The 26,781-nt window shown below is 43.0% G+C and overlaps 1 protein-coding gene across 15 annotated transcripts in view; it reads right to left on the bottom strand.

Annotated features, from left to right (window-relative positions):
- Positions 1–26,781, bottom strand: part of UXS1 (UDP-glucuronate decarboxylase 1) — a 111,133-nt gene that overhangs the window by 64,875 nt on the left and 19,477 nt on the right. For 5 of the 15 annotated variants that reach the window (XM_036262633.1, XM_036262641.1, XM_036262636.1 and 2 more), the window contains exons 2-5: positions 21,038–21,065; positions 19,978–20,041; positions 18,618–18,661; positions 612–672 (exon numbers count right to left, since the gene is read on the bottom strand). In XM_036262633.1, coding sequence (XP_036118526.1) covers positions 612–672; positions 18,618–18,661; positions 19,978–20,041; positions 21,038–21,065 — 197 coding nt within the window. Of the gene's footprint in view, positions 1–611; positions 673–2,567; positions 2,807–3,272; positions 3,383–5,714; positions 5,826–18,617; positions 18,662–19,977; positions 20,050–20,271; positions 20,350–21,037; positions 21,066–26,781 lie in introns of those variants that run through there. The other 10 variants (XM_036262634.1, XM_036262638.1, XM_036262642.1 and 7 more) reach the window with 7 other exon arrangements.

Below are 26,781 nucleotides of genomic sequence, written 5' to 3'. Positions count from 1 at the left end.
GCTCTGGAAAAGTCTCACATTTCCTCAGAAAGTGATACACCCAGCAAGTCCACTCTTAGGTATATACAGAAAAGAACTAAACACTTATATCCACACAACAACTTGTACATATGATGTTTACAGAACCGCTATTCACAATAGCCTCAAAGTAGAAACCCCAAATGCCATCAACTGATAAATGGACAGACAGATGTGGTACATCCACACAGTGGCACACTGTTCAGCCACAGAAGGAACGAAGTACTGAGTCACGCTACAGCATGATGAACCCTGGAAAAATTATTCTGAGAAATCAGACACTGAAGACCACATATTGTATCATTTTGTTCATATGAAACATCCAAAACAGGAAAATCCAGAGACAGAAAGTGGTTTCAGTGGTTGTCAGGGGTGGGGGGGCGAGAGGGGAATGGAAATGACCGCTAACGGGAATGGGGGCGATGAAAATATTCTCGAATTAGAACGCAGAGCTGTTGTGCAGCTTTGTGAATATACTATAACTCACTGAACTTCACATTCTATAAGGGTGAATTTTATGGTGTAAAATTAAACTTCAATTTAGAAAGCAAGTTTCTTAATACTACAAATACTAATCAGATATGCAAACTTACCAAAATTCTTTTACGATCCTTTTCTGACAAAAATTTTACTGGCGGGTATTTCTGGGTGAAGCTGTAGAATACAAAGAGATTAAAGAAGAAAAAGTCAGACACCTCACATGAGTATTTTCTCTGCCCATCATCAAAGCAAAGGCCAGACTTGAGACCTGTTACTGGGTGTTCCTTCTCTCTCGGCTCCAAGTAGTGTGCAGGATCCAAGCAGGCAGTGGCTGATCCGCATTCAAGAAATAGCTAACCTGCTCCTTGTTTCAGATCAAGCCGAGGCCAGGCCGTGCGAGTCTATGCCCAGGAAGGGAACACCGAGGGCTGCGTAGGCTACCAGCAGCCAGAGCAAACACAAAAGGAGAGGTGGTGGCTTCTCGGGTGGTGTGGGGGCCTGGAGGATGAAGCAGCTTCGCCAAGCCGCACTCCCAGTGCAGGCGCTGCCGCGGGAGTAAGGGACCTTGACTAAGCCGAGTCTCCCGATCCGGGCAGGTTCACAATTCCAGCGCCCCTCCCAACCCTGCTCCCGGGCAAAACCGCCAGGTATCAGTGCTTTCGACTCTCCCAATCTGCTGGGAACCTACAATGTGTCTCCTCTTTCAGTGCCCTGGCCCCAGGCACGGGGCCATGGGTCCGGACCCACACTGATATTCAGGGGCAGGAGAGCATCGGATGAAAAATGAGAATTGCTAAGTGCAGATTTCAAATAGCCTTTCTTAAAGTGCTTTGAATAAATCCCCCAACAGGCTTCACTGTTACTGTTTTAACTGGAGAGGTGCTGGGCAGGGGCCCTGTCTCTATTCCCTCCATACCCCCCGGCCGGGACACTGAGCGCATTTCCTCAATGGCTACGTAGTGACAGACAACGACAGGTCATTAGACAGCGGCCCGGAAGCGGGTGCTCCTCATCTGAAAGGACAACACGCTGGAGCTGGAGCTGGAGCAGGAGGGCTTTCCTCCACAACCCAGACCATCCCCTATTAGGAGCTCCAGAGTCTGAGCAGGTCAAGTTCCCCTACAGATACCAGAACAGGCAGGAATGTGGGGAGAGAGCCTGCGGGAGGGGTGGGAGCCCAGGGTTCCCCTTTGTTAGTTCCGGGCCCTCAGTCTCCTGTCTGCCAGGCAGGGGTCTTTTTTCATTTTTAACACATTTCTCTATTCCAGTTGACATACTATGCATTAGTTTCTGGGGTACACCCTAGTGATTAGACATCTATGTAGGTCATGAAGTGACCACCCCAACGGGACAGGGTTGTTGGTAGGACATCTGCCACCCCGGTGCTTCCGCTGCGGTGAGCACGGCAAGTGGCCTCCAGGGAGGGAGCCCACAGGTGCCCTCGGGGGTGGCACTTTCTGTCACTCCGAACCTTCGAACCTTCCGCAGTAGCAAGCACAGGACAGAGGGAGCTCCAGCAGTGCTGCCGAGCCACCCACACCTGCCCACCCTCGTCTGCTCAGCCCGCACTCCACACAGCCCCGGGCTCCAGCCCGCGGTCACGCAGCGGCGCGCACCGTCCTGACGCCGCGGCCCTTAACACAGGTCCGCATGCTGTGGGGACCCCAACCATACAATTATCTTCGTTGCTACTTCATAACTGTAAGTTTGCTTCTGTTATCTTTTAGGCGACCCCTGTGAAAGGGTCATTCAATCCCCAAAGTAGTCGAATAAAGTAAGGATCAAATAATAAATCTTTTCCTACATCCCCAAGTAATCCCTTAGTAACTACTTAATGCTACTTCAGACTCCAACCTTACTATTTAATGGGATAGCCAGTAAAGAAGATTTTCTTAGAACTTAAATGGTCATTGTTTGCTATCTACTCAAAGAACATTTAAAGACATGATGAAATTTTAACAGTGGCATGTAATCAAAGAATGGAAGAGAAAAGCCCACATGAGCCACTCACTCAGACTTCTAGATGAGCCCTGTACCCATTTCTTTCCCTGAAAAAATATAATCATTACCTTTCAAAAACATTTCTTGGGGGCCACTTTGCTCAGAGTGACAAGCACGTCAAGACAACATCACTCCCAGTCACATTCTCGTCTTGCCAGTGTTGAGATGGTGCTTTGGTCATTCTTATCACGTAGCCAGTCAGAAAAATAAAACCAGCCAGAGCTCCAGCAACTTCCACCACTAAGTCATGTGCTTGACTTTCTAACCAAACATAACTCAGGCTCATCTGTCACTGATGCTCACCGATCTGAAGAACAGAACCATTTCACAGTAACTAGTGGGACAGAGCCACGAGGCAAATTCTTAACCTCAGCACCTACTTAAAAGGCAACTCGGAGTGCCTGAGAAGCATAAGTTGCTGGTCAATTTCTAAGATTATACTCACACCTGTGCTTCTCCCTCTGGGTTAAAAAGCACAGAGAGGTGGTTCAAGAAGCCTACAAAGGAAGATCTGAACTTACCTCCTCCCATAGACACAACAAGGCTACAGCTTCACAGGGAACAATCTGCTCTGAAAACGAGCTAGACAGTTCCTTCACGACAAGGACAAAAGGGCCACATCGAGTCGGGAAGCAGAGGCAGAAGACTCCGTCCCACTAAAAACCCCACCCCAGGCGTGGTGACCCACAATCAGGAGACAGCTCACAAATACAAAGCTTCTCCCTGAGAAATGAGGGTTTGTGCCCCACACCGAGCACCCCAACCCTTGGAACCTGCATGGGAGAGATGAGCCGCAAAACATTTGGCTTTGAAACACAACAGGGTTTGCTTCCAGGAGAGCCATAGGGCTGCCAGTAACAGAGATTCACTCTTACAGGCTGTGTGAAGACTCGTCTGCCGAGGGACCCAGCACAAAGGCAACAGTTTAAAAAGCATCTATGCCACCTGTGAAAGAGAATCATTTACTAATTTTATATATTTACTTATTTTTTTATCATCCTCACCCGAGGACATTTTTCCATTTTTTGTTCAGGTAGAGTGGGAGGGAAAGAGAAGAACAGAGAGAGAGAGAGAGAGAAATATTGACGTGAAAGGGACACATTGAGTGGTTGCCACCCGCACGACCAACCAGGGCTGGGGACAAACTGTAACCGAGGTACGTGCCCTTAGCGGGAACCGAACCCGGGTCTCTCCGGACCGCAGGCCGATGCTCTAACCACTGGGTAAAACCGGCCAGGGCTCATTTACTAATTTTAAAGCGTCTGCTGGAAGGCAGGAGACAATCAGGGCTCTCTCCGGGAACGGGGGCACTGGTGGGAGGCATCTCTGCATCCTCCCTCTGCCTTGAGTGTCGGTGGACACCTTTTTGCACTCTGCCTCTGACCTGCTGACGCCAGAGCAGGGACCTGCACCGCTCCCACAGCCCCAGCCAGGTGAGCTGGCCCACGCAGACATCCCCGAGGCACCTGTGCTTGTGACCAGAAGGAACTGTGCTTCTGGGCCCCACGGATCCGAAACAAGTGGACAGACAGTTCTTGGCAGGCTACCACCCCCAGGCCATGGCACAGGCAGCAGACTGAAACACACCCCAGCCTTCCTGTGAAACAGGCCTATTTACTTGTCCTGCAGCTTCAGCGTGAGTGGCAGGCTTCAGACATAACACACACCCAGAGGGAAGGAAGTGCTCTCAGAGAACGTGGGCCAGGAGAAGCCATCTTTGCGTTGTCCCTTGGACAGCGACTGCTCGCCAGTATCGCCCAGAAAGGAGCTCAAACACTCGCCTGGAGCCCTGGTTTTTGCAGCTATTGCCGAGAAGGACACTGCTGACTCTCCTGGTCTGGAAGCCAGCAGGGTTCACCACTGCGGTCCCACGGGGCTGTACTGGCATACTGGATGAGCTGCTCCCTACCAGTCTAGATTACAATCAGCCTGAAACTAGGTGCTGACTGAGGTACTACTCTTGGCATCACTCACAGGTCTTGGCACCACATCAACAACGAGGACGTTCCAAGAATAAACCAGAATGCTTAGACAATCACCAGGTTCAAGAGGCAACCAAGAGTCAGGGAAAGGTTAAACAGTAAGGTTCATCTCCTACACATGACCATTCCTTCAAGACTGGGAGAGAGACAGGTGTTTCACCTAATACATAGAAACAAACAAAGAGAGTTAAGCAAATGAGGAAACAAAGGAATATATTCCAAATGAAAGAGAACAAGAAAACCCCAGGAACAAACATAATAAAACAAAGATAAATAATTTACCTAATTAAGAGTTTAAAGTAATGATCATAAAGATGCTCACCAAACTCAAGAGAAAAATGAGTGAGCACAGCACAAACTTCAACAAAGAGAAAATCTAAGTATCCAACAAATGTCATCGAGCTGAAGAATAAAAAAAACTAAAAAAATACAGTAGAGGGGTACAATGGCAGACTAAATGAGGAAAAAAGAATCAGTGACCTAGAAGACAGGGCAGTAGAACTCACCTAATAGAGCAGCAAAAAGAAAAAAGAATTTTTTTTAATTTTTATTTTTTTATCCTCACCCAAGGACATTTTTGCATTTATCTTCACATAGAACAGTAGGGAGAGAGGCAGGAAGAGAGAGAGAGCAAAACATTGACATGAGAGAGACCCATCGAGTGGTTGCTACCCACACGACCCAAACTGGGGCTGGGGACAAACAGCAACCGAGGTACATGCCCTTGGCAGGAACTGAACTCGGGCCTCTGGTCCACGGGCCAACACTCTAACCACTGAGCCAAACCAGCCAGGGCAAGAAAAAAGAATTTCAAAAATTGAAGATGGCTTAAGGGACCTATAAGAAAATATCAAGTGAAATAATATTCATATTATAGGAGTCCCAGTAGGAGACAAGAGAGATAAAGGGTCAGAAAAGTTATTTGAAAAAATAATGGCTGAAAACTTCCCCAAATTGGGGAAGCAAACAGACATCCAGATCCAGGAAGTCAGAGAAATGAAAACAAAATTAATCCAAAGAAACCAACACCAAGACACATGACAGAATGTCTAAAGTTAATGACAATGGGAGAATCTTTAAAAAAGGAAGAGAAAAATAACATATTAAGTATGAGGGAGCCCCCAAAGACTATCAGCAGATTTCTCAGCAAAAATTTTGCAGGCCAGAAGGGAATGACATGATAAATTCTAAGCACAGAGAGGAAAAGAGCCCTTCCAACTGAAAATACTCTACCTGGCAAGGTTACCCTTCAGAACTGCAGACAGGGCTCCAGACCAAAAGAAAAACTAAAGGAGATCATCAAAGCTAATCCAGCCTTACAAGAAATGTGAAGGGAACTTTAAGCTGTAAAGAAAGGGCATTAATTAGTAACAAAAAAAACAAGAGTATAAATCTCACTGATAAAAGTAAGTATATTGTAAAGATAAACAATGTATAAAGCTAATGCGAAAGTTAATAAGAGTGGTAAAATAACTAAAACTATAATAATTAGTTAGAAAATAAAGATATAAAAAGTGACATTAAAAACAAAATGTGAGGGGAGTAAAAAATGTAAAGATTTAGAATGAGTTCAAACTTAATTTTCTAATAACTTAAATTAGGCTGTTGTATATGTAGGCTGTTATACGTAAGCCGCATGGTAACCACAACGCAAAAACCTATAGTTGAAACAAGAAAAGATGAGAAAGGAATCTAAGTATAACACTACAGAAAGTCATCAAGTCACAAGTTAAAAAAGGAAGAGGAAAAAAAGGGAACGAAATGAACTACAAAACAGCCAGAAAACAATGAAAAAACTGGCAATAAGTATATAATTATCAACAATTACTTTAAATATAATTGGAATAAATTCCCAATCAAAAGACACAGAGTGGTTGAAAGAATAAAAAATTAAGACCCCATATACCATGCTGCCTATAAGAGATGTACTTCAGATGTAAGGACACACACAGACTGAAAATGCAGGTATGAAAAAGATGTTACATGAAAATGAAAAGCAAAAGCAAGCTGGAGTAGCTATATTTATATCAAACAAAATAAACTGAAACAAAGAACGAAATGAAAATCAAAGATGCACATTACATAATGATAAAGGAGTCAATCCACCAAGGAAATATAACACTTGTAAATATTTATTTACCCAATGTAGAGGCACCTAAGAACAGACATACCCAAAGAGAGAAAAAACAATACAATAATAGTAGGGGAGTTTAATACCCCACTTAAGCAAAAGGATAAATCATCAAGAGAGAAGAATCAATACAAAAATATCTACCTTAAATGACACATTAAGTCAGATGAATTTAATAGATATTTACAGAACATTCCAACCAAAGGCACCAGAATACATATTCTTTATAGAACACATGGAACATTCTCGAGGATAGATCATATATTACACCACACAACAAGTCTTAGTAAACTTAAGAAGACTGAAATCATAATAAGCATCTTTTCCAACCAAAATGGCATAAAACTAGAAAGCAGTTTCAAGAAGAAAACTGAAAAAAAAAAAAAATATATGTGAAGATTAAACAACATGCTACTGAACCATTGGTTCAACAAAAAACCGAGGTGAAATTAAGAAACACCTTGAAACAAAAGGAAATGCAAATATAACATACCAAGATCTTTGAAACACAGCAAAAGCAGTTATAAAAAGGAAGTTTAGCTCTGGCCGGATTGGCTCAGCAGTTAGAGCACTTGCCCATGGACCCTCTGGTCCCAGGTTCGATTCCCTATAAGGGCACGTACCTCAGTTACATTATGTCCCAGTCCCGGTTGGGGCCGTGTGGGTGGCAAACACTCGATGTGTCTCATTTGCATCGATGTTTCTCTCTTTCTCTTCCTCCCTCTCTCCCTCCCAGTCTATCTGAGGATAAATGCAAAAATGTCCTCGGGTGAAGATAAAAATAAATAAATAAAAAGGAAGTTTATAACTCACACAGGCCTACTGAAAAATATGAGAAAAATCTAAAATAAACACTGTAACTTTACACCTAAAGAAACTGGAAAAGGAAGAACAAAGTTAGTAGAAAAAGAAAAAGAAAAATCAGAGTGGGAATAAAGACAATATAATAAAATCAATGAAACTAAGACCTGCTTCCTTAAAATAAATTTATAAACCTTTTTCTAGACTTACTAAAAGAGAGAGAGAGATTCAAACAAATAAAATCACAAAAGTTACAGCTAATGCCCTGGCCAGAGTTGCTCAGCGGTTAGAACAACTCTGCCCACCCACTGAAGAATTGTGGGTTCCATTCCCAGTCAAGGGCATGTCCCCAGCCCTATTAGAACGCATGTGAGAGGCAACCAATCAATATGTCTCTCTCATATCACTGTTCTCTCTGTCTCTCTCCCCCTCTCTTCCTCCCTCCCTCTCACTCTAAGAAAAATCAATGGAGAGATGTCCTCGGGGGAGGATTAAAAAAAATTCATATGATTCTATCATTAGATGCAGAAGAAGCATTTGGAAAAATCTAGCAACCATTTAGGAATAAAACTCTCAGCAAAATGGAAATAGAGGAAACATACCTCAATGTAATAAAGGCCATTTATAACAACCCATATCATACTCAATGTGAAAAAGCTGCAAGTGTTTCCCTTAAGGTTGGTCACAAGACAGGATGTCTGCTTTCACCACTCTTATTCAACATAGCACTGAAAGCCCATCCACAGCAATCAGACAAGACAAGAAATAAAAAGGAATGCAAATTGGAAAGGAAAACGTAAAACTGTCATTATTTGTAGATAACATGATACTTTATATACAGAGCCCTAACCATTCCAGCAAAAACTACTAGAACTGATAAATGAACTCAGTAAAGTAGCAAAATACAAAATAAACATCCAGAAATTAGTTGCATTTTTTTAAAATATATATTTCTTAAATTTTTTTTTTAATTTTTTCTTCTTCATTGACTTTTAGAAAGAAAGGGAGAAGGAGAGACAGAAACATCAATGAGAGAGAAATATCAATCAGCTGCCTCCAGCACGCCCCCTACTGGGGATTGAGCCCACAACCCAGGCATGAGCCCTGACCAGGAATCAAACCAGGGACACGTCTTGGTGCATGGGTTGACCTTCAACCACTGAGCCACACTGGCTGGGCTCAGTTGCATTTTTATACAACAATAATGAACTCTCAGAGAGAGAAACTAAATCACAATCCCATTTACAATGGCATCAAAACAAAAAAAAGAAAAAGAAGATACATAGGAATAAATGTAACCAAGGAGGTGGAAGACCTGAACTCAACGTCCAGCCAGTATGACTCAGTGGATTGAGCATCATCCCATGGACTGAGAGGTCCCAGTTCAGTTCCAGGTCAGGGCTCATGCCTGGGTTGTGGGTTCGATGCTCAGTAGGGCGTGTGTAGGAGGCAAACAATCGATGTTTCTCACATCAATGTTCCTATCTCCCTCTCAAAAAAAAACCTTATACTCACACACACAGTATTGTGATCACTGGAGGGAAAAGGTGGTGGAGGGAGGTAGGAGAGGGTGTAGGGGGGATAAATGGTGATGGAGGAGACTTGGCTGGGGTCACAAACACACAATATGATATGCAGATAATGTGTTATAGAAGCGTACACCTAAAACCTGTGTATTTAATGAGCTAGTGTCCCCCCAATTCCAAAAACCTTTTAATAGTAATTTTTTTAAAAGTCCAGGAACAGATGGCTTCACTGGTGAACTCTCTCGAACATTCAAAAATGATTTAATATCCATCTTCCTCAAAATCTTCTAAAAAACTGGAGGATAGACTACTTCCAAACTCATTTTAGGAGGCCTAAATTACCCTAATTTCAAGACCCAAAAAGGACACCATAAAAAAGAAAAGTACAGGCCAATATACCTGATGAATATAGGTGTAAAAATCCACAACAAAATAACAGCAAACTGAATTTAACAGTACATTAAAATGATCATACTACCATGATCAAGTGGAAATTCCAGGGATGCAAGGATGATTCAACATTCACATATGAATCAATGTGATCCACCATAATAACAAAATAAAAGATAAAAATTTTATGATCATTATCAATAGATAGGGATAAAGTACTTGACAAAACTCAGTATCTGTTTACAAAACAAAATTCTTAATAATTAGTAAGTGGGAATTGACAAAACTTATCTCAACATAATAAAGGCCAAATATGGCAAGCACACACCTAACATCATAGTCAACGGTGAAAAGCGGAAAGTTTTTCCTCTAAGACAAGGAATGAGATAAGGAGACCCACTGTCACCAGTTTTATTCAATATAACGGATGTCCAGACAAAGCAATTAGGCACGAAAAAGAAATAAAAAGCATCCAAATTGAGAAGAAAGATGTAGAACTGTCACTATTCACATACATGTTTTATAAACAAAAAACCCTAAAGACCACTAAAAACTGTTAGAACAAATAAACAAATTCGGTAAAGCTACAGGGTACAAATTCAATATGCAAAAATGTTTCTTTTTTATACACTAACAATGAACTACCAGAAAGAGAAACTAGGAAAACAACCTCGTTTACAATTGCATCAAAATAATAAAATACCTAGGAATAAATTTAACCCAGGAGGTGAAAGACATGTACTCTGAAAAATATAAGGAAATGATTAAAATAAAATAAAATAAAATAAAAGACACAAATAAATAGAAAGATATTTCATGTTCATGGACTGGAAGAATTAATAGTGTTTTAAAAATCCCTATTACCCAAAGCAATCTACATTCAGTACAATCTCTATCAAAATTTCAATGACATTTTTCACTGAAATAAAACAATCCTAAACTTTTATGGAACCACAAAAGATCCCAAGTAGCCAAAGCAATCTTGAGAAAGAAGAACAAAGCTGGAGGCATCATGCTCCCTGATATCAAACTGTACAAAGCTATAGTAAGCAAAACAGTGCGGCATAAGAACAGATGCACAGATCAATGGAACAGAATAGAGGGAATAAATAAACGCGTGAATATGTGGTCAATTAATTTAAGACAAAGGAGGCAAGAATATTCTATGAAAAATAGATAACCTCTTCAATAAGTGGTGTTGAAAAACTAAACAGCAACATGCAAAAAATTAAACCGGACCACTCCCTAACTCCACAGAAAATAATAAAGTCAAAATGGACTGAAGACTTAAACTAAGACCTGAAACCTGAAAACTCCTAGAAGGAAATGCAGGCAGCAAGCTCCCTGACATTGGTCTTGGTGATGATTTCTTGGATCTGACTCTAAAAGCAATGGCAACAAAAGCAAAAATAAATAAGTAAGATTTCATCAAACCAAAAAGTGACGGAAACAGCAACAAACGAAAAAGATTACCAACTAAATGGAAAATATTTGCAACTCTCATATATTAAATCCAAAATATATAAAGAATTCATACACTCAATAACACAAAATAAACAACTAATTAAAAAAGGTACAGAGGATATGAATAGACATTTTTCAAAAAAAGACATACAAATGTCCAGCAGGTACAAGAAAATATGCTCAATGTCACTAATCGTCAGGGAAATGCAAATCAAAACCACAGTGAGACAGGACCCCACACCTGTCAGATGGCTGTTCTCACAAAGACCAGCATGCGCGCTGGGAGGCCGAGGAGGACCGCGTGCACTGTGGTGGGCAGGGAAGCAGGGCGGCCACCGTGGAAACCAGAATGGCAGTGCCTCCAGAAAGTACAAGTAGAACCACCATGTGATTTAGCAATTCCACCTCTGGGTATTTATCCTAAAAAACGGAAAAACCCTAATTTGAAAAGATATATGCACCCCTATGTTCACTGCAGCATTATTTACAATAGCCAAGATATGAAAACAACCTGAATGCCCATCAAATGGATGAATATAAAAAGACCTTGTGGTACATTTATACAATGCAATACAACTCAGCCATAAAAAAAAAAAAAAAAAAAAAGAAAGAAATTTTGGCATTTGTGACATAAATGGATTTTTGAGGGTATTATGCTAAGTGAAAGGTAAGTACTGTGTGATGTCACTTACATGTGAAATCTAAAAAACAAAACAAATGACCAAGCAATACAAAACAAAAATCATATATACAGAGAACAGATTCATGTTTGTCAGATGGGAAGGAGTTTGGGTGATGGGCGTAATGGGAGCAGGGGGTCAGCTGTCCATGGTAATGGATGATAACTAGACTGTGGTGATCGCTGCGTAGTGTACATAAATGCTGAATTATTAAGTTGTATACCAAAAACTAACATATGTGCTCATGTTATCTCAATTTCTTTAAAAGTACAAAGAACATCAGGAAAACATCAAAGGGAATTCTATAATTCGCGCATTTAAAGGATCATGTATGTAAGCCACTGCCTTCTAGACAGGTGATCTTCTCACAGATAAATAAATATTATTATTCTCTAAAGAAAATGACTGCTGGTAGGCAGATTTTTTTTCTTTTGACAAACATAAAACCTGTAGTGGGTTATTTCTATTTTTTTAAGCTTCAATTAAAATCTCAAATTATGTCAGTCATATAGAAGACAGAAATAAAGTATGGCTCTCATCCAATGGAATTTTATAGGCAGTATAATTTCAGCAGCAAATCATGGTAAAAATGATTTTAAGTACAAATAACAATCTTTCATTACTAAACGAATCTGTTAAAAATACTAACAACTTTTACTCCAGTAAGAGTTTAAATTAATTGTTTCCCTGACACATATAAACTAAAATTAAGGACCAGAAGAAAATGCCTAAACACCTTTTGATTGATGAACTTTATGTATCCTTATTCCTCTTTAATCATTTAATGAAAACACCAAGTCATAGAAAGACAATCGCTCTCCACGCCTTCCCCTTTATTCTGGACTTAAAAGGCTTGCACAATGTGGCGCACATCAGACAAACTCATTCCAAGAAAAGAAAAAAAATTACATAAAGTTTAATGTTATCATTTTTCTTTTGTAAACTTCTAAGACCCAACTGTTACTACAGTAACATAAAGTTTTCCAAATACAGTCAAGGAAAAAGTTCTAGAGACTAGAGAGAGGGGGAAAACTGCAACAGAACCACCAAGACAAAGGGTGAGGAGAAATTTTCTTTGCAATCTGATTTAAGTAAAAGTTTCCACCATATCACACAATTCTTCACTCCCAGCCACCTTACCTGGACTCAGCTCTGAAAACTTCCTGATGCATTTTGGTGATAAAAGCAAATAAATGGCTCAACATGACAGATCACAGATCATCCTCTTTCTTATCTCTTTGCTTGTTTTGGAAATAACTCTCTTAGACTAATCAATATATGCTAGAAACCACCTGACCACCTTGCAGAAGCTGAGAGAAAGGCTTAGCCTCACCTTGTATGGAATTAAATGTCAGGAATTTAGAAATGCACAGGGTTTAGAAAAGAAAGATTTCAATAGACTCAGATCCTCTCTTCTTCCAATGTCTTAACAACTTGGGTATTACACTCAAATGGGGAAAAGCAAAATCATTTATGTAGACATTTACTCAGATCATCATAGTTTGTAAAAATCAAACTGATGGAGGATATTGCCCTGGCCGGCTTGGTTCAGTGGTTGGAGCGTCGGCCTGCGGTCCAGAGAGACACGGGTTCGGTTCCCGCTAAGGGCACGTGCCTCGGTTGCAGTTTGTCCCCTGGTTGGGTTGTGTGGGTGGCAACCACTCGATGTGTCCCTTTCACGTCAATGTTTCTCTCTCTCTCCCCCTCCCACTCTAACAAAAAAAAAAATCAAACTAATAGAGGATATTAAAGGAAGAACTCTTAACATAGGATCTTTCGTTGGGATTCAGGAAGACCCCTGAAATAATTAATTCAAATAAATAAATACATCCATCATATATACATTAATAAAGAATAACCCCCTTGGACAGAATCCATAGCTTTCATCAGTTATAGTTTTTGACAGCCCTGGCCAGGTGGCTCAGTTGGTTGGAGAGTCACCCCAATGTGCCAGGGTTGCAGGTTCAATCCCCAATCAGGGCACATATAAGAATCAACCAGTGAATGTATGTGTAACTGGAACAACAACTCGATGTCTGTCTGTCTGTCTGTCTCTCTCCCTTCATCTCTCTCTAAAATAGTCAATAAAAAATATTTTTTTAAAGAAAAGAAATAGTTCTTGAAAACTAAATTATAGAAGAACCACCATTCACAGCCACCTGAAATCTGGTGACTGAAGTCCTGCAATTAGGGACACACTGAGACTAGCAGGAGGGGTGAAGACGTGGAAATGGCTGGTCGCGCATGAGGTAAATAAAAATTGGGAGGGATATCTCAGTTCCAAAGGTCCCCCTATGAGGAGCTCGGTGTCCCAGCCTCACACCAGGCCCCCCAGCCCAGGGCTCCAGTGCCCAGAGAAGTCCCCATAATGACTGGCTGTAAAAACCAGTGGGGACTGTGGCTGAGTGAGATGAAAGCTCCTGTAGTCCCAAGCATTCCTCTTAAAGGGCCCGCACGTGGACTTACTCGGACTCTCCCCTCTGAGCTTCAGTGCTAGGTCAGCAGCTCGAAAGGCACCAGAGACATATGGGGAAGAAGTGAATTGTCCAGCATCAGGGCGAGAGCTAGAGAGGAGCTTTCTCCCAGACAGAAGTGCTGGCAGAGGCCACTGATCCTTTTCTGAGACTGTCCCCCTCAGAGCTGGCAGATGGATTTCATGTCCAAGTCTCCATCAACCTGGCTCATACTGTTTGTCCCACCTTGGTGATTCCTGAGACTATGCCTCACCTAACTTGCTGGCCCACCCAAGCTGTTTCCAGTGACTTTTCCATACAAATGGCCTATCTTGGCTCATGCTCCAGAGTTTCCTAAAATCTCTCAAACACGCAGTATCCGGCCGCAGCGTGCCTTGCATCTCTCACTAAGAAGCCGCATGCCCAACAGTAGCAGCCAGCCCTGGCTCACAGCATGGCCTCACCTGGGAACCTCGAAGACTACCACAAGTAGCAGCCATCTGCAGATTGCTTTGTACCTCAAGCCAGGTGGCCCGAGGCAGAACACAGCTGATGGCTGACCTTGTCCTACACCTCCAGGAGGCCCCAGAGCCAGCACACCCAGTCGACAACTTCAGACCACATCGAAGCACCACCGAACCACCTCCACGAGTGACACACTCAAGGGGCAGACTCAGTGGGAACCAGAGCCACACTGCAGTAAGTACTGCTCTGTGAGGTGGGTGGCTGCACAGCTGATCCTCCACTGTGGTACAAGGTTGGACATTGGTAGTTTCAGCCAGTCCTAGCAGCTGATCAGCCTGGGGATAAGTGCCTCCCACTGACATGCCAACACCAATCCAAGCTCAACTACAAGTGGAGGATGTGCACAGCCTACACAGAAGGCACACCTTAAGAACCCAGCTTGGGTGATGGGCTGGGCTATGTCACTGGACCCTACAGAACATCTGCATTAGGCCAATCTACCAAGGCTGAAAGATGTAGCAGCTCTACCTAATACACAGAAACAAACACAGGGAGGCTGCCAAAATGAGGAGACAAAGAAACATGTCCCAATGAAAGAAAAGAACAAAACTCCAGAAAAAGAACTCACAAGACGGAGGCAAACAATTTACTGGATGCAGAGTTCAAAACATTGGTTATAAGGATGTTCAATGAACTTAGTGAGAACTTCAAGAGCACAAAAAAGGGACCAGTCAGAAATGAAGGATATACTAACTGAAATAAAGACTAATTTACAGGGAATCAAGAGTAGCGCAAATGGAGTCATGAATCAAATCAATGACTTGAAATACAAAAAAGCAAAAAACACCCAATGAGAACAGCAAAAAGAACCCCAAAAAATTAAGATAGTGTAAGGAGCCTCTAAGACAACTTTAAATATATCAAAATCGCATCATGGGGTGCCAGAAGAAAAGCGAGAGCAAGAAATTCAAAACCTATTTGTAAAAGTAATGACAGTAAACTTCCCTAACCTGGTCAAGGAAATATAGACATACAAGTCCAGGAAGCACAGAGAGTCCCAAACAGAATGTAACCAAACAGGTCCACACTAAGACATATAATTAAAATGCAAAAGGTTAAAGACAAAGAGAGTATCTTAAAAGCAGGAACAGAAAATTAGTTAGTTACCTATAAGGGAGCTCCCGTAAGACTATTATCTGATTTCTCAACAGAACCTTTGCATGCCAGAAGGGAGTGGCAAGACACATTCAAAGTGATGAAAAGCAAGAACCTATAACCAAGATTACTATACCCAGCAAAGCTATCGTTTAGCATTGAAGGACATATAAAGAGCTTACCAGACAAGAAAAAGCTAAAGGACATCATCACAACCAAACCAGATTATATGAACTATTAAAGGGTCTTCTTTAAGAAGAAAAAAAGATAATAAATATGAACAAAAAAATGGCAATAATACATACCTATCAACAATTGAATCTAAAAAACAAGTAAGCCAACAAGCAGAACAGAAATAGACTTATAGATACAAAGAATATTTTGACGGTTGCCAGATAAAAGGTTGAGGGAATGAATGAAAAACGTGAAGAGATTAAGAAGTACAAACTGGCTGTTACAGAATAGTCATGGGGATGTAAAGTATAGCATAAGGAATATAGACAATAATATCCTATTAAATACATATAGTATCAGATGGGTGCAACATTTATTAGGATGCTCACTTAGTTATGTAATATCTAATCCCTAGGGTGTACGTCTGAAACTAATACAATAATATATGTGAGCAGTAATTAAAAAATAAAAAAGTGAGAGACTTCCGGTCAAGATGGCGGGTAGGTAAACGCAGTATCGCGTCCTCCCACAACCACATCAAAGTTACAACTACAGAACAACCATCATTCAAAACCACCTGAAATCAAGCTGAATGGAAGTCCTACAACTACGGAATGAAAGCAGCAGCCACATGAGACTGGTAGGAGGGGCGGAGGCGGAGGGGTTGGTCCCACACCCACGTGTGGCGGATAAAAATCAGGAGGACACCTCGGCTGGGAAGGTCCTTCCTGAGGACTGAGGGGTCCCCGTCCCACACCAGGTGCCCCGCTCAAGGTTCCAGTGCCAGGAAGAGAATCCCCATCACTTCTGGCTGGAAAAACCAGCGGGAACTGAGGCTCAGGGAGGCTGAAGCAGCTGGCGCCCCAGGCAGCTCCCTAAAGGGCCCGCGCACGGACTTATCGGACTCTCTCCCTCTAAGCTTGGAGGGGAGGCAGCTCGAGGGGCGCCAGAGACACACAGGGAAGAACTGAGCTGTTTGGCACTGGAGCAAGGGCTGGAGAGGGGGCTTTCTCCGGGACAAATGTGCTGTCAGAGGTCTTTGTTCCTTTGGTGAGCCCTTCCCTGGGGCGGCAGACAGAAGCCATATCTGGGACACCAGCAACCTGGCTCACACTGGTAGCCCCGCCCTGCTGACTCCCTGAGGCCCCGCTCCGCCCAACTTTCAGGCCCACCCAAGCAGTTGCCACTTGCTTAACCATAGGATTGGCCTGTCTTGGATCCTACTTCAGGTTTTTCCTAAATTCTTTCAAACAAGCAGCATCTGGTCTCAGCTAGCCCCATACCTCTTATTAAGTAATACACTGAAACAAACACAGGGAGGCAGCCAAAATGAGGAGACAAAGAAACAGGTCCCAAATGAAAGAACAGAACAAAACCCCAAGAAAAGAACTAAGTGAAATGGAGATAAGCAACCTAAAAGATACTGAGTTCAAAATACTGCTTATAAGCATGCTCAATGAACTTAGTGAGAACCTCAGTGAACTTAAGGAGGGCCTCAAGAGCATAAAAAAGGACCAGGCAGAAATCATGGATACACAGTTAGAATTGAAGGAGGCATTAACTTAAATAAAGAATAATTTACACAGCTTCAATAATAGAATACGTAACTCCAAGGAGCAAACCATCGATTTGGAATATAAGGAAGCAAAAAATCCCCAATCAAAAAAAAACAGCAAAAAGAAAAAAGAATCCAAAAAAATGAGGATAGTGTAAGGACAACTTCAAGCGTGCCAACATTCGCATCTTGGGGGTGCCAGAAGGAGAAGAGCGAGAACAAGAAATCGAAAACCTGTTTGAAACACTAATGGCAGAAAACTTTCCTAACTTGGCGAAGGAAACAGACATACAAGTCCAGGAAGCACAGAGAGTCCCAAATAAGATGAACCCCAAGAGGCCCACACCAAGACACATCATCATCAAAATGCAAAAGGTTCAAGACAAAGAGAGAATCTCAAAAGTAGCAAGAGAAAGGCAGCTAGTTACCTACAAGGGAGTTCCCATTAGGCTGTCAGCTGATTTCTCAAAAGAAACTTTGCAGGCCAGAAGGGAGTGGCAAGAAATATTCAGAGTGAGGAAAAGCAAGAACCTACAACCAACATTACTCTATCCTGCAAAGCTGTCATTTAGAATCGATGGACATATAAAGAGTTTCCCAGAAAAGAAAAAGTTAAAGGAGTTCATCACCACCAAACCGTTATTATATGAAATGATGAAGGGTCTTTTTGAAGAAAAAGATAAAATATATGAACAAACAAAATGGCAATGAATACATATCTATCAACAATGGAATCTACAAACAAAATGAACAGGTAGAACAGAAACATTCTCATAGATACAGAAAACATTTTGTTGGTTGCCAGTTGGGAGGGGGGTTGGGGGAATGGGTGAAAAAGGTGAAGGGATTAAGAAGTACAAATTCATTGCTAGACTGAACTGACAAACCTCAAAGGGAAAGGGGTTGGGTGTGGGGGGGGGGGGATAAACCAAAGAACTTATATGCATAACCAATGGACACAGACAATAGTGTGGGAAAAGGTGGGAGGGGGGTGGGAGTGGGGAGGAGGGTGTCAATGGGGGAAAAATGTGGAACATCTGTAATACATTTTACATCCAACAATAAATATTTTTAAATAAATAAAAATAAAAAGTGATTTTTAAAAAAAGAAAACAAATAGTTCTTAATGACAAAAGAAAAAAGTTTAAAAACATTTCATCCAAATTTTAGGGTAAAAATTTACCTTGTTATGAAAAAGTTGTTGTCTTGAGAGTGCCTTATATTTTTCATACTAAGAAATTGGTGACTCGGTTGAGATAAATTTATATAAGACATTGACCTTCTAAGATCAATAGCTAAGATATAAGCATATTCCTAAATGCAAAAGAAAAAGTATACATACCTTTTTTCCAAATCTCTTATTTTCTCTCTAAGTGGCTCAACAATCTAAAACAGAAATAACCAGTATCAGTTCTACAGCAGACACAGAGCTCCAGCACGCGCAGCTCACTCTGATGCTCGGACGGGCATGACGTCATGCAAACAGATTCTAGTTTCTCCTACGACTCACTCGCAGTTTGAAGTTAAGTTACAGCACTTCAATCACAATTCTAGAATCCACATGATAAATTGCACACTGGAAGTGATACTCCATAAATGCATATGTCTCTAAAAAAATGAATGTTTTTACTTTCCTACCTTACTATGACAGTATTAAAGGTGGTTCAGGCTTATAAAAATAGGCACTACTGATGTCTGTTCAGGAACTAAAATTCCCCTAATTGTTGCCCACAAAATCTTTACATCTTGTTTCTGCATGTTATCCCCAGGGGATCAGCCCCAGCACAGAAGTCAGAGGCTATGAGTCCACCCCTATCTCTGTGTCCACACCAGGAGTGTGGGCAGAACGACAAGGGCAATCCAAGGGCCTCCCCAGGAAGCCAGCATCTGGGTTCAAGTGAAAATGAGGAACTCCACATTCCTTCCAGGCCCATGTTACAATAGTCTATCCATATCTACATTTGACTAAAACATAAGCAATTATTCTAAAACAGAAGGTGTGTTACCAACCAGAGGAGCTAGCTTTCCGTGAGATAGGTGTGTGACTTCCCCATCTGCACCTATGGACACTCTGTATGTTCCCTGTGCCCTAGGATCTGAGATGGGCCTTTTTCCTTTCAGCATCTGCTTGGATGAGTGGATGCTAGCACTTGCCTCCATCCCTGGCACAGGTAATCACTTCCCTTTCTCTAAGAAACTCCGGAAAGGCCCACCCATAAAGTCACATAAAAGTTTAAACTCTTTTAGCTTTAAGATAGAATTTGCTTTACTAGAGCACACCTTTATAAAATGGACAAAGACTGACACAAAGTTATAGCTACAGCATAACAAGTATTAATCTATTAAATAAGGGATTTTTTTTTAATCCTCACCCAAGGACATGCTTGCTTATCGAGAGGAAGGTGGAGAGAGAGAGAGAAACATCGATTGGTGGTCTGTACAGGCCCCATCCGGGGATGGAACTGGAAATCCAGGTATGGGCCCTGACTGGGAATCAAACCAGCAACCTTTCGGTGCACAGAACAATGCTCAACCAACTGAGCCACTCCAGCCAGGCAGGGATCATTTTTTGAGAGATGGTCTCTAAATCATAGATCAGCATCAAGCTGCTACAACAAAGATACCAGCACAAGCAAAGGACCTGAAGTATGTAAATATAAAGAAAAAAAAAATAGAAGAAGCAAAATATGGAGGAGACTAACCTCTTCAATCTTCTTTTCAATTTTTATTTCACCGTTTTCCTGGATAGACCTGTTGAGTAGAAAGCTACAAAACTGAGATCAATTGAAAAGCTTTATGACTTCAAGAGTTATTTCTGAACAATTTCCACCAACACATACCACAGGCTGCAGACTACCCTCCCCCCCAGCATCAGCCATGTGCCAACTCCCTCCTGAAGGGGTGCACTAGAGGAAATCAGACAGCCAGGCAGAGGACATCTAAATCCAGCTCAAAGGCTCCCCATTGCACCAGCTGCTTCTATTCAATAACCTCACTTTCACATTACACCCAACGTGGGATTTCAAAGCAGGAGGTGTGTGTCTACAGGAGTACACGTCTGACTCTGGGCTTTCCTGGGGATTTAATACAAAATGGAGTTTTTCAAGTAAATAAACAGAGCTCCTTTAAGTGGGATTGGAACACTCCACCCAGCCACACACAGAACCCTTTGTCAGGAGACACACACAAGCCCTGGTGGCTGAAAGCAGCCAATAAGGGCCCACCTTGCAAAGCCACCCCAGCGTGAACAGCCTGGTGGAGGCACAGCCACCCTTCGCCCGCGCAGCCGCACACAGCGACCCTCAACTTCCAACCCAGTTCCATCACCACGAGCACTGCTATTCTTTTAGTGTGCGACCAAGAAAATCAAAGTGCGGTGAATTTTTCTTTACATTTAAACGGTAGCAACAGCACCAAATTTGTTTTTACAATGAACACTTATTGAGCTTTGCTGACTTTTTTCAACATTAACACAATAAGTTTACTTTTATAAGTGTCCCTCCTGCCCTACTCGGCAACACAGATAATGCAGAGAAAGTCCTTGGGACAGACAGGTGGTCTCAGCACCCACGTGGCCAGGGACCAGCTGCATTCCTCGAGAAGATCCACAGAGGAAAAGACACAGCCCAATAGCAAAATACTCAGTTTAATTTTTAAAATTAACTTCAATTAACCCATGATATCAATGGTGTATATGTAACAACTGAAATGTGTCCTCAAAACCCAAGGACAATACCCAAATTATTAAAAACAATTAATTACCTCATATTAACGAAGTTGCCCCAAACAGCTGTAAGGGAAAGAAGAGGAAAAGTCAATATTTAAGATCATAACATTCAAGGACTTCAATAAATACAATTTTAATTTTTAACCAATGTTTACAAGTTCAGTAAGTAAACTAAATTATAGCTCATGAAGACAATATAATGCACACTTTAAAAATATTAGGTCCAACTATAAAAATAACTGAAAACACAGTCCTATTATCCCTCTGATTTTGGAGTATGTCTTCTGGGGTTTGGCACGCAGCTCTGCAGAGCCAGTCACAAGGATCAAAGGACCACGTGCCTCAAAGAGATCCAAGGGCTCAGGCCAACCACTTCCCTAAGTGTTGAGAGAACAAAATCCAGACAAGGTGAGTAATGGCCTGACGTTGTGGCTTGGCTTCAACTAGAGTCCATCCATTCTTTCTCAGCACCTGTTCCATCTCCCTTATAGTACAGTGTCTTGTCTGCTGACTGCCTCCTTAATTACAGACACCTGCAGGGCAGGTTATCCTGCCTACAGTTGGTGTCCAGTAAATGTGCATAAATCAGCCCAGCTGCAACAGTGAAATTTCACCGGATGACCCTGAAAACATAACACTGGACCATGAGTGACCACTTCAAGTTACTGAACAGAGGATTTCATCATAGAGAAACCTTCCCCATGAGTGGTCCTAAGTAAGGGTGTGTACACACTCAGCCCTATGCGGTCACTCCCTAATTGCTGAACTCCTCCCAAGGGTCAGGTACTCTTAGGTGCTTCCATCAGTGGTTCTCAACCTTCCTAACGCCACGACCTTTTAACACAGTTCCTCATGTTGTGGCCACCCCCAACCATAAAATTATTTTCGTTGCTATTTCATAACTGTAATTTTGCTACTGTTATGTCTTAGGCGACTCCTGTGAAAGGGTCGTTCGATCCCCAAAGGGGTCACAACCCACAGGTTGAGAACCGCTGGATGGGTGCTGGGGAAAGGATAGTAAATAACTAACACCCTCCCCATCACAGGGCTGGCAATGTTGTGAACCTGGGCAAGCCCTGAGCTTAGAGCTATTCCTAGGCATCTTCTTGTTGCTACCCTCTGGTACACAGTAGGGCTTTAGTTAATATTTACTAAATAGAACACAGTGTCCAAGATCATGCCCCCCAGCAAGAAATTCCCACTGTTAAGAAGGGATGTATTGATTCCATAAAATCAAATGCTTCTTCAAACAAAGGAGGAAACAATGACAGAAAGGAGATTAATAAAATAGCTAAGTAAAAGTGGCTAGTGCCCTGGACAGTTTGCTCAGCGGTTACAGCATTGCCCTCGAACCAATGAGTCACAGGTTTGATTCTGGTCAAGGACACATACCTCGGTTGCGGTTCGGTCCACAGCCCTGGTCAGGGTCCTGTGGGAATCAACCAGTTGATGTGTCCCTCTCAAGTCGATGTTTCTCTCTCTCTCTCTCCCTCCCACTTTATCTGAAGGTAAACAGAAAAATACCTCGGGTGAGGATTTAAAAAAGTGGCTAGTGAGCAAGAAATGGGAGAACTGAAAATGAGTCTGTACTATATTCACTATTCCTCAAAAAAGGAAAGACGGTTACACCGTTTACACCTTGGACCATGTGACTTTCTTTTGGGTATCACCCTCAAGCCATATCACGGCTTTATTTATAATAAAGAAAAAGACAGTGGGATAAACCAAAATAGCCAACAATTGGGAAGCTGCTATCTAAATTATGACGTCAGCCTTCAGTGAAAAGAGAAAGCCATTAACTAGGAGCAGGAAACCGGGCGGTGGCAGGAGAATGCAGCTCCGGCAGCTCCAGAGGGGAAAGCGCACGCAGCCGACTCCTGCTACTCACACGCACAGAAAAGACGTGTGAAAACGCCGAAACACTGAGCTGAGATGGTGGCCTGAGTGCTTGCTTATTTGTCTCTGGATTTATAAAGGACAAATAAAACCTTGCTTTGTAAAAGGAGGAAAAGGATTTGTAAACTCTTGCTAAACTCCCGTTCTCAGTCTCTTCCTAGACAACATGTGAACATGCTGGTCAATCCTCAGCTCACACAGGAAGTGATGTCACTGATACTGTTGTAATGAGCTAGTTATTCATAATAGGAACAGGGCAAAGGGAGGCCAGACATTCGAAGCAGGGCCATCTGGGCAGCTGCACCTGGAAGCACAGCTTTGCACTCCCCAGGGAGCCACCAGCCATCCCTGCAGATCACTGGGGGAAGGGACGGGACAAAGGGGAGACAGATGAATGCACAGTGAAGTCGGGGTGACGGAGGGAAGGAGCCTGTCAGTCTAACCTGGACCAGAGATCACTGGCCAGAGGGGGTGGGGCCCCTGCAAGCCCTCAGAAGTTTGGGAACACATAATCCCCCACAATAAATAGTTCACGCTCTTGGCTCTCGTTCCTCAGGCTCTGCTCCGGCCGTGCTCCCTCCATAGCCCTGTGTGCCGAGAAGCCGCGTGACCGCACACGCACTGGGCTGCCGGACTGCAGCTGGGAACACAGACTAAGCCAGCCTGTGCTGGACTGCACTGTGTGAACATGGAAAGGAAACTGGGCCACGGCCCTGACCAGGGTGCTCGGTTGGCTGGGCGTCTTCCCGTGCACATGCAGGAGGCAGCCGATAGATGTTTCACTCTCACATCAATGTTTCTCTCTCAAAAAAGAAAAGAAAGAAACTCTGGCCAACAGCTTTAATCCCAGCTCTGCTGAAAGCAAAATGGGACTTCTTCCTCGGTGGGACAGAGGGAAGTGGGACCCTGGAAACTCGGGTTTGAGCCGCAGAAATGTCTACGTTATCTTATCGTCCATGCGAGTCTTAGAAGATTCCTTTTCTCGTGACATGGCAAGAAGCCCACTTCCCCTGGCAACAGGTGGGGACAAGGAGAGCTCCTCACCTATGACATCACCACCAAAACAAAGCCTGAAAGATCAGTGACCAGCCAGGAGCTGGCCAAACGCCATGGGTATTTTCTCTACTGTGTATGTCAAATAAACACAATGTCTCATTTTGGCTCGTCAAAGTACATTAGGCGCCACGGCCGGTGGCTCAGTCGGCTAGAGTGTTGTCCCAAAAAGGCAGAAGTGATTTCCCATCATTGTGGAGCCTTGGTCCTCTGTGTGTGTAAATTAGCCTGGAATGTTACAGGTTAAACATTATCTAAAATTAATGTTGCTTTCAAAAATTTCACAGCCTGCTTACATTAACATGACTGACTTTATACTTAGCATATCTCAAAAGGAATTACTAATAAATGTACTCAATAAATACTGGAACTAAACTGAACTAAATGAAATCTATTATGTAAATACAAAGACTCAATATTAAGACAAGTATAAGAGAAAAAAAATGATCATTCACCGTTGACAAAAGGCTTAAAACCAAATTCCCTTATACAGCTTTCAAGATATTTAAAAATCTTCTAATTTTAATATAAATTTTAAAAATATTTTGTATGTAAACCGAGGCATACTGGTTCTGAAATTCTCATTATTTCTAGAAGTACACTCCATGCTATGCTGGGAAACCTAGATCAAGAAAATCTATTACATAGAAATCTTCATACAGAGCAAAAAACTGACTTATTTTAAGGTATAATTTAAAATGAGCGTCTTTGCCCTGGCCGGTTTGGCTCAGTGGATAGAGCATCAGCCTGCCAACCAAAGAGTGGCAGGTTTGATTCCTGTCAAGGGCACATGCCTTGACTGCAGTTTGATCCCCCACGCTCGTCAGGGTGGTGCGGGGAGGCAATCAATCCATGCGTCTCTCTCACATTGATGTTTCTCTCCCCCACCACCACACTGCTTACAATATATCCTCGGGTGATGATTACAAAAAAAAAAAAAAAATGAGTGTCCTTTTCCAATGAAGAAAAAACTAAAATGCTAACCCAACACTTTTTTCTAACTTAGTTTCTTAAATATTAATCACCTACTACTTGAGATAAGTCCTATTAGAAGACAATTTCTCTAGGTGTAAAGTTTGTGGGTCTCCATGAATTCATGGATGAGTGTCGGGGAGTGGAGGAGGATCCTTGAAAGTCTATGCAAAGCCCTGGTCCATAGCTTTCAAAATTCCAGAGTTCCAAGACCCCAAACAAATGAACACCCACCAATTCAGAGTCCATAGAAGCTTGGAGTTGAACTCTAGGCAACAAAGAAAGTACAGGTTCTTCCCAGGACTCCTGCTAGCCCATTTTAAGCACTGCTGTGACACTGGACCAGATAAGCCACCATTCCATCTCCCCTCTGTATGGCTGACATGGCTGCAACCTGTGTTAGCATGTTCCTACCGGGCATTCTGACCACCACTCTCACCTGGAAAGCACGTGCGCTTCTACCCTGTCGCAGGAAGAAGTGTGAACGGAGAAAACCACTCTCCTGCCTCTCCACATGGGCACCCCCACGAGCACGGTACGCAAGGCATGCCTGCAGGCAAGGGTGCGGGGCTCACCAACTCGGCACGGTGATGCTAGTGTGGACAGCCTTCTTTTTATAATGTTTCCTAAAATCCTTCTTCGATCATCTCTCCACCAGCCAGCCAGCCAATAAAGCCGGTGCCTGCGGATGCGCGGAGGGGTAAAACCCGGTACACAAAACTGCACGCATCTGGTAAGCAACGTTCGTGTGAGGCACACGGAGGACCCCAAGGGCAGAGGGCCAGAAAAGAGTGGTCCCAAAGGAGGCGAGGCCCAAGCGACAAGAAACAGTAGGGTCCACCTGGGACTACAGGGAAGAAACAGCTTGACCCCACCAGCGCAGGAAACGGTGGGGCACTGGCCACCAGTGAGACACGGGAATTCACCCAGATCTCAGAGATCCGGCCTTCAGGACCGGCACGCTCACCAGCGGTAACAGAGGGCAGCCACCCGTGCGCACACACAGGTGTCTTTTAAACGTGGGAACATTTACATATTGAGCCACTGCTAGGAGCCAAGCAACCTATGGTGTCTTACAGCAGAAGCTCCCAACTCACAGTGCCCTTCGGCTGGAAAGGCTCTTGGGACCCAACAGTGCCGAGAATGGGGTCGGGTGGAGCAGCAGGGGTCTGCATTCTCCAGTCTCAACTTCTGTGAAGGAGCAGATCGTGACTGTTTTAGGCTTTGCAGGCCACGTGATGTCTGAAGCACCACCTCGACTCCACCGCTGAGGAGCAGTCACAGATAATTCGTAACCACATGGTGCTCCCACACTTTAATCAAAGGCATTGACGTTTGAATTTCCTGTTATAAATAGCAATCTGCCCTGGCTGGTGTGACACAGTTGGTTGGAGCATCATCCTGTACACCGAAAAGTCATGGGTTCGATTCCTGACCAGGGCACATACCTAGGCTGCGGGTTCCACCCCTGGTCAGAACATTTATGGGAGGCAACCTATCGATGTTTGTTCTCTCTCTAAAACAAAAACAAAACAAACAAAATCAATGAATGTGTCCTCGGGTGAGGATAAAAAAGTGCCAATCTCTTTTTGACTTTTCTTCAGCTTACTCACAACTGTCACAACTGTCTCAGCTGGAGGGTGGCCTGGATCTGGCCATGGGTCGCTTGCCAATGCCTGCTCTAAGAGGTACCAGAACGATTGGAAGCAATTCCCTGTCCTTCAGGGGAAAACAGCCCAGCCTGTGAAGTAACAATCAGCGGTGCAGGCTGTACTGGCGGTCCTGGGGAGTGAGAGCAGGGGCAGTGACTGAACTGTGAGGACCGGCAGGGACATCTACTGGGCTCTGGAGGAAGTGC

The sequence above is a fragment of the Molossus molossus genome, unplaced genomic scaffold (assembly GCF_014108415.1).
Source record: "Molossus molossus isolate mMolMol1 unplaced genomic scaffold, mMolMol1.p scaffold_m16_p_15, whole genome shotgun sequence".
NCBI lineage: Eukaryota > Metazoa > Chordata > Mammalia > Chiroptera > Molossidae > Molossus > Molossus molossus.
This window is presented reverse-complemented; position numbering and strand designations above follow the sequence as displayed.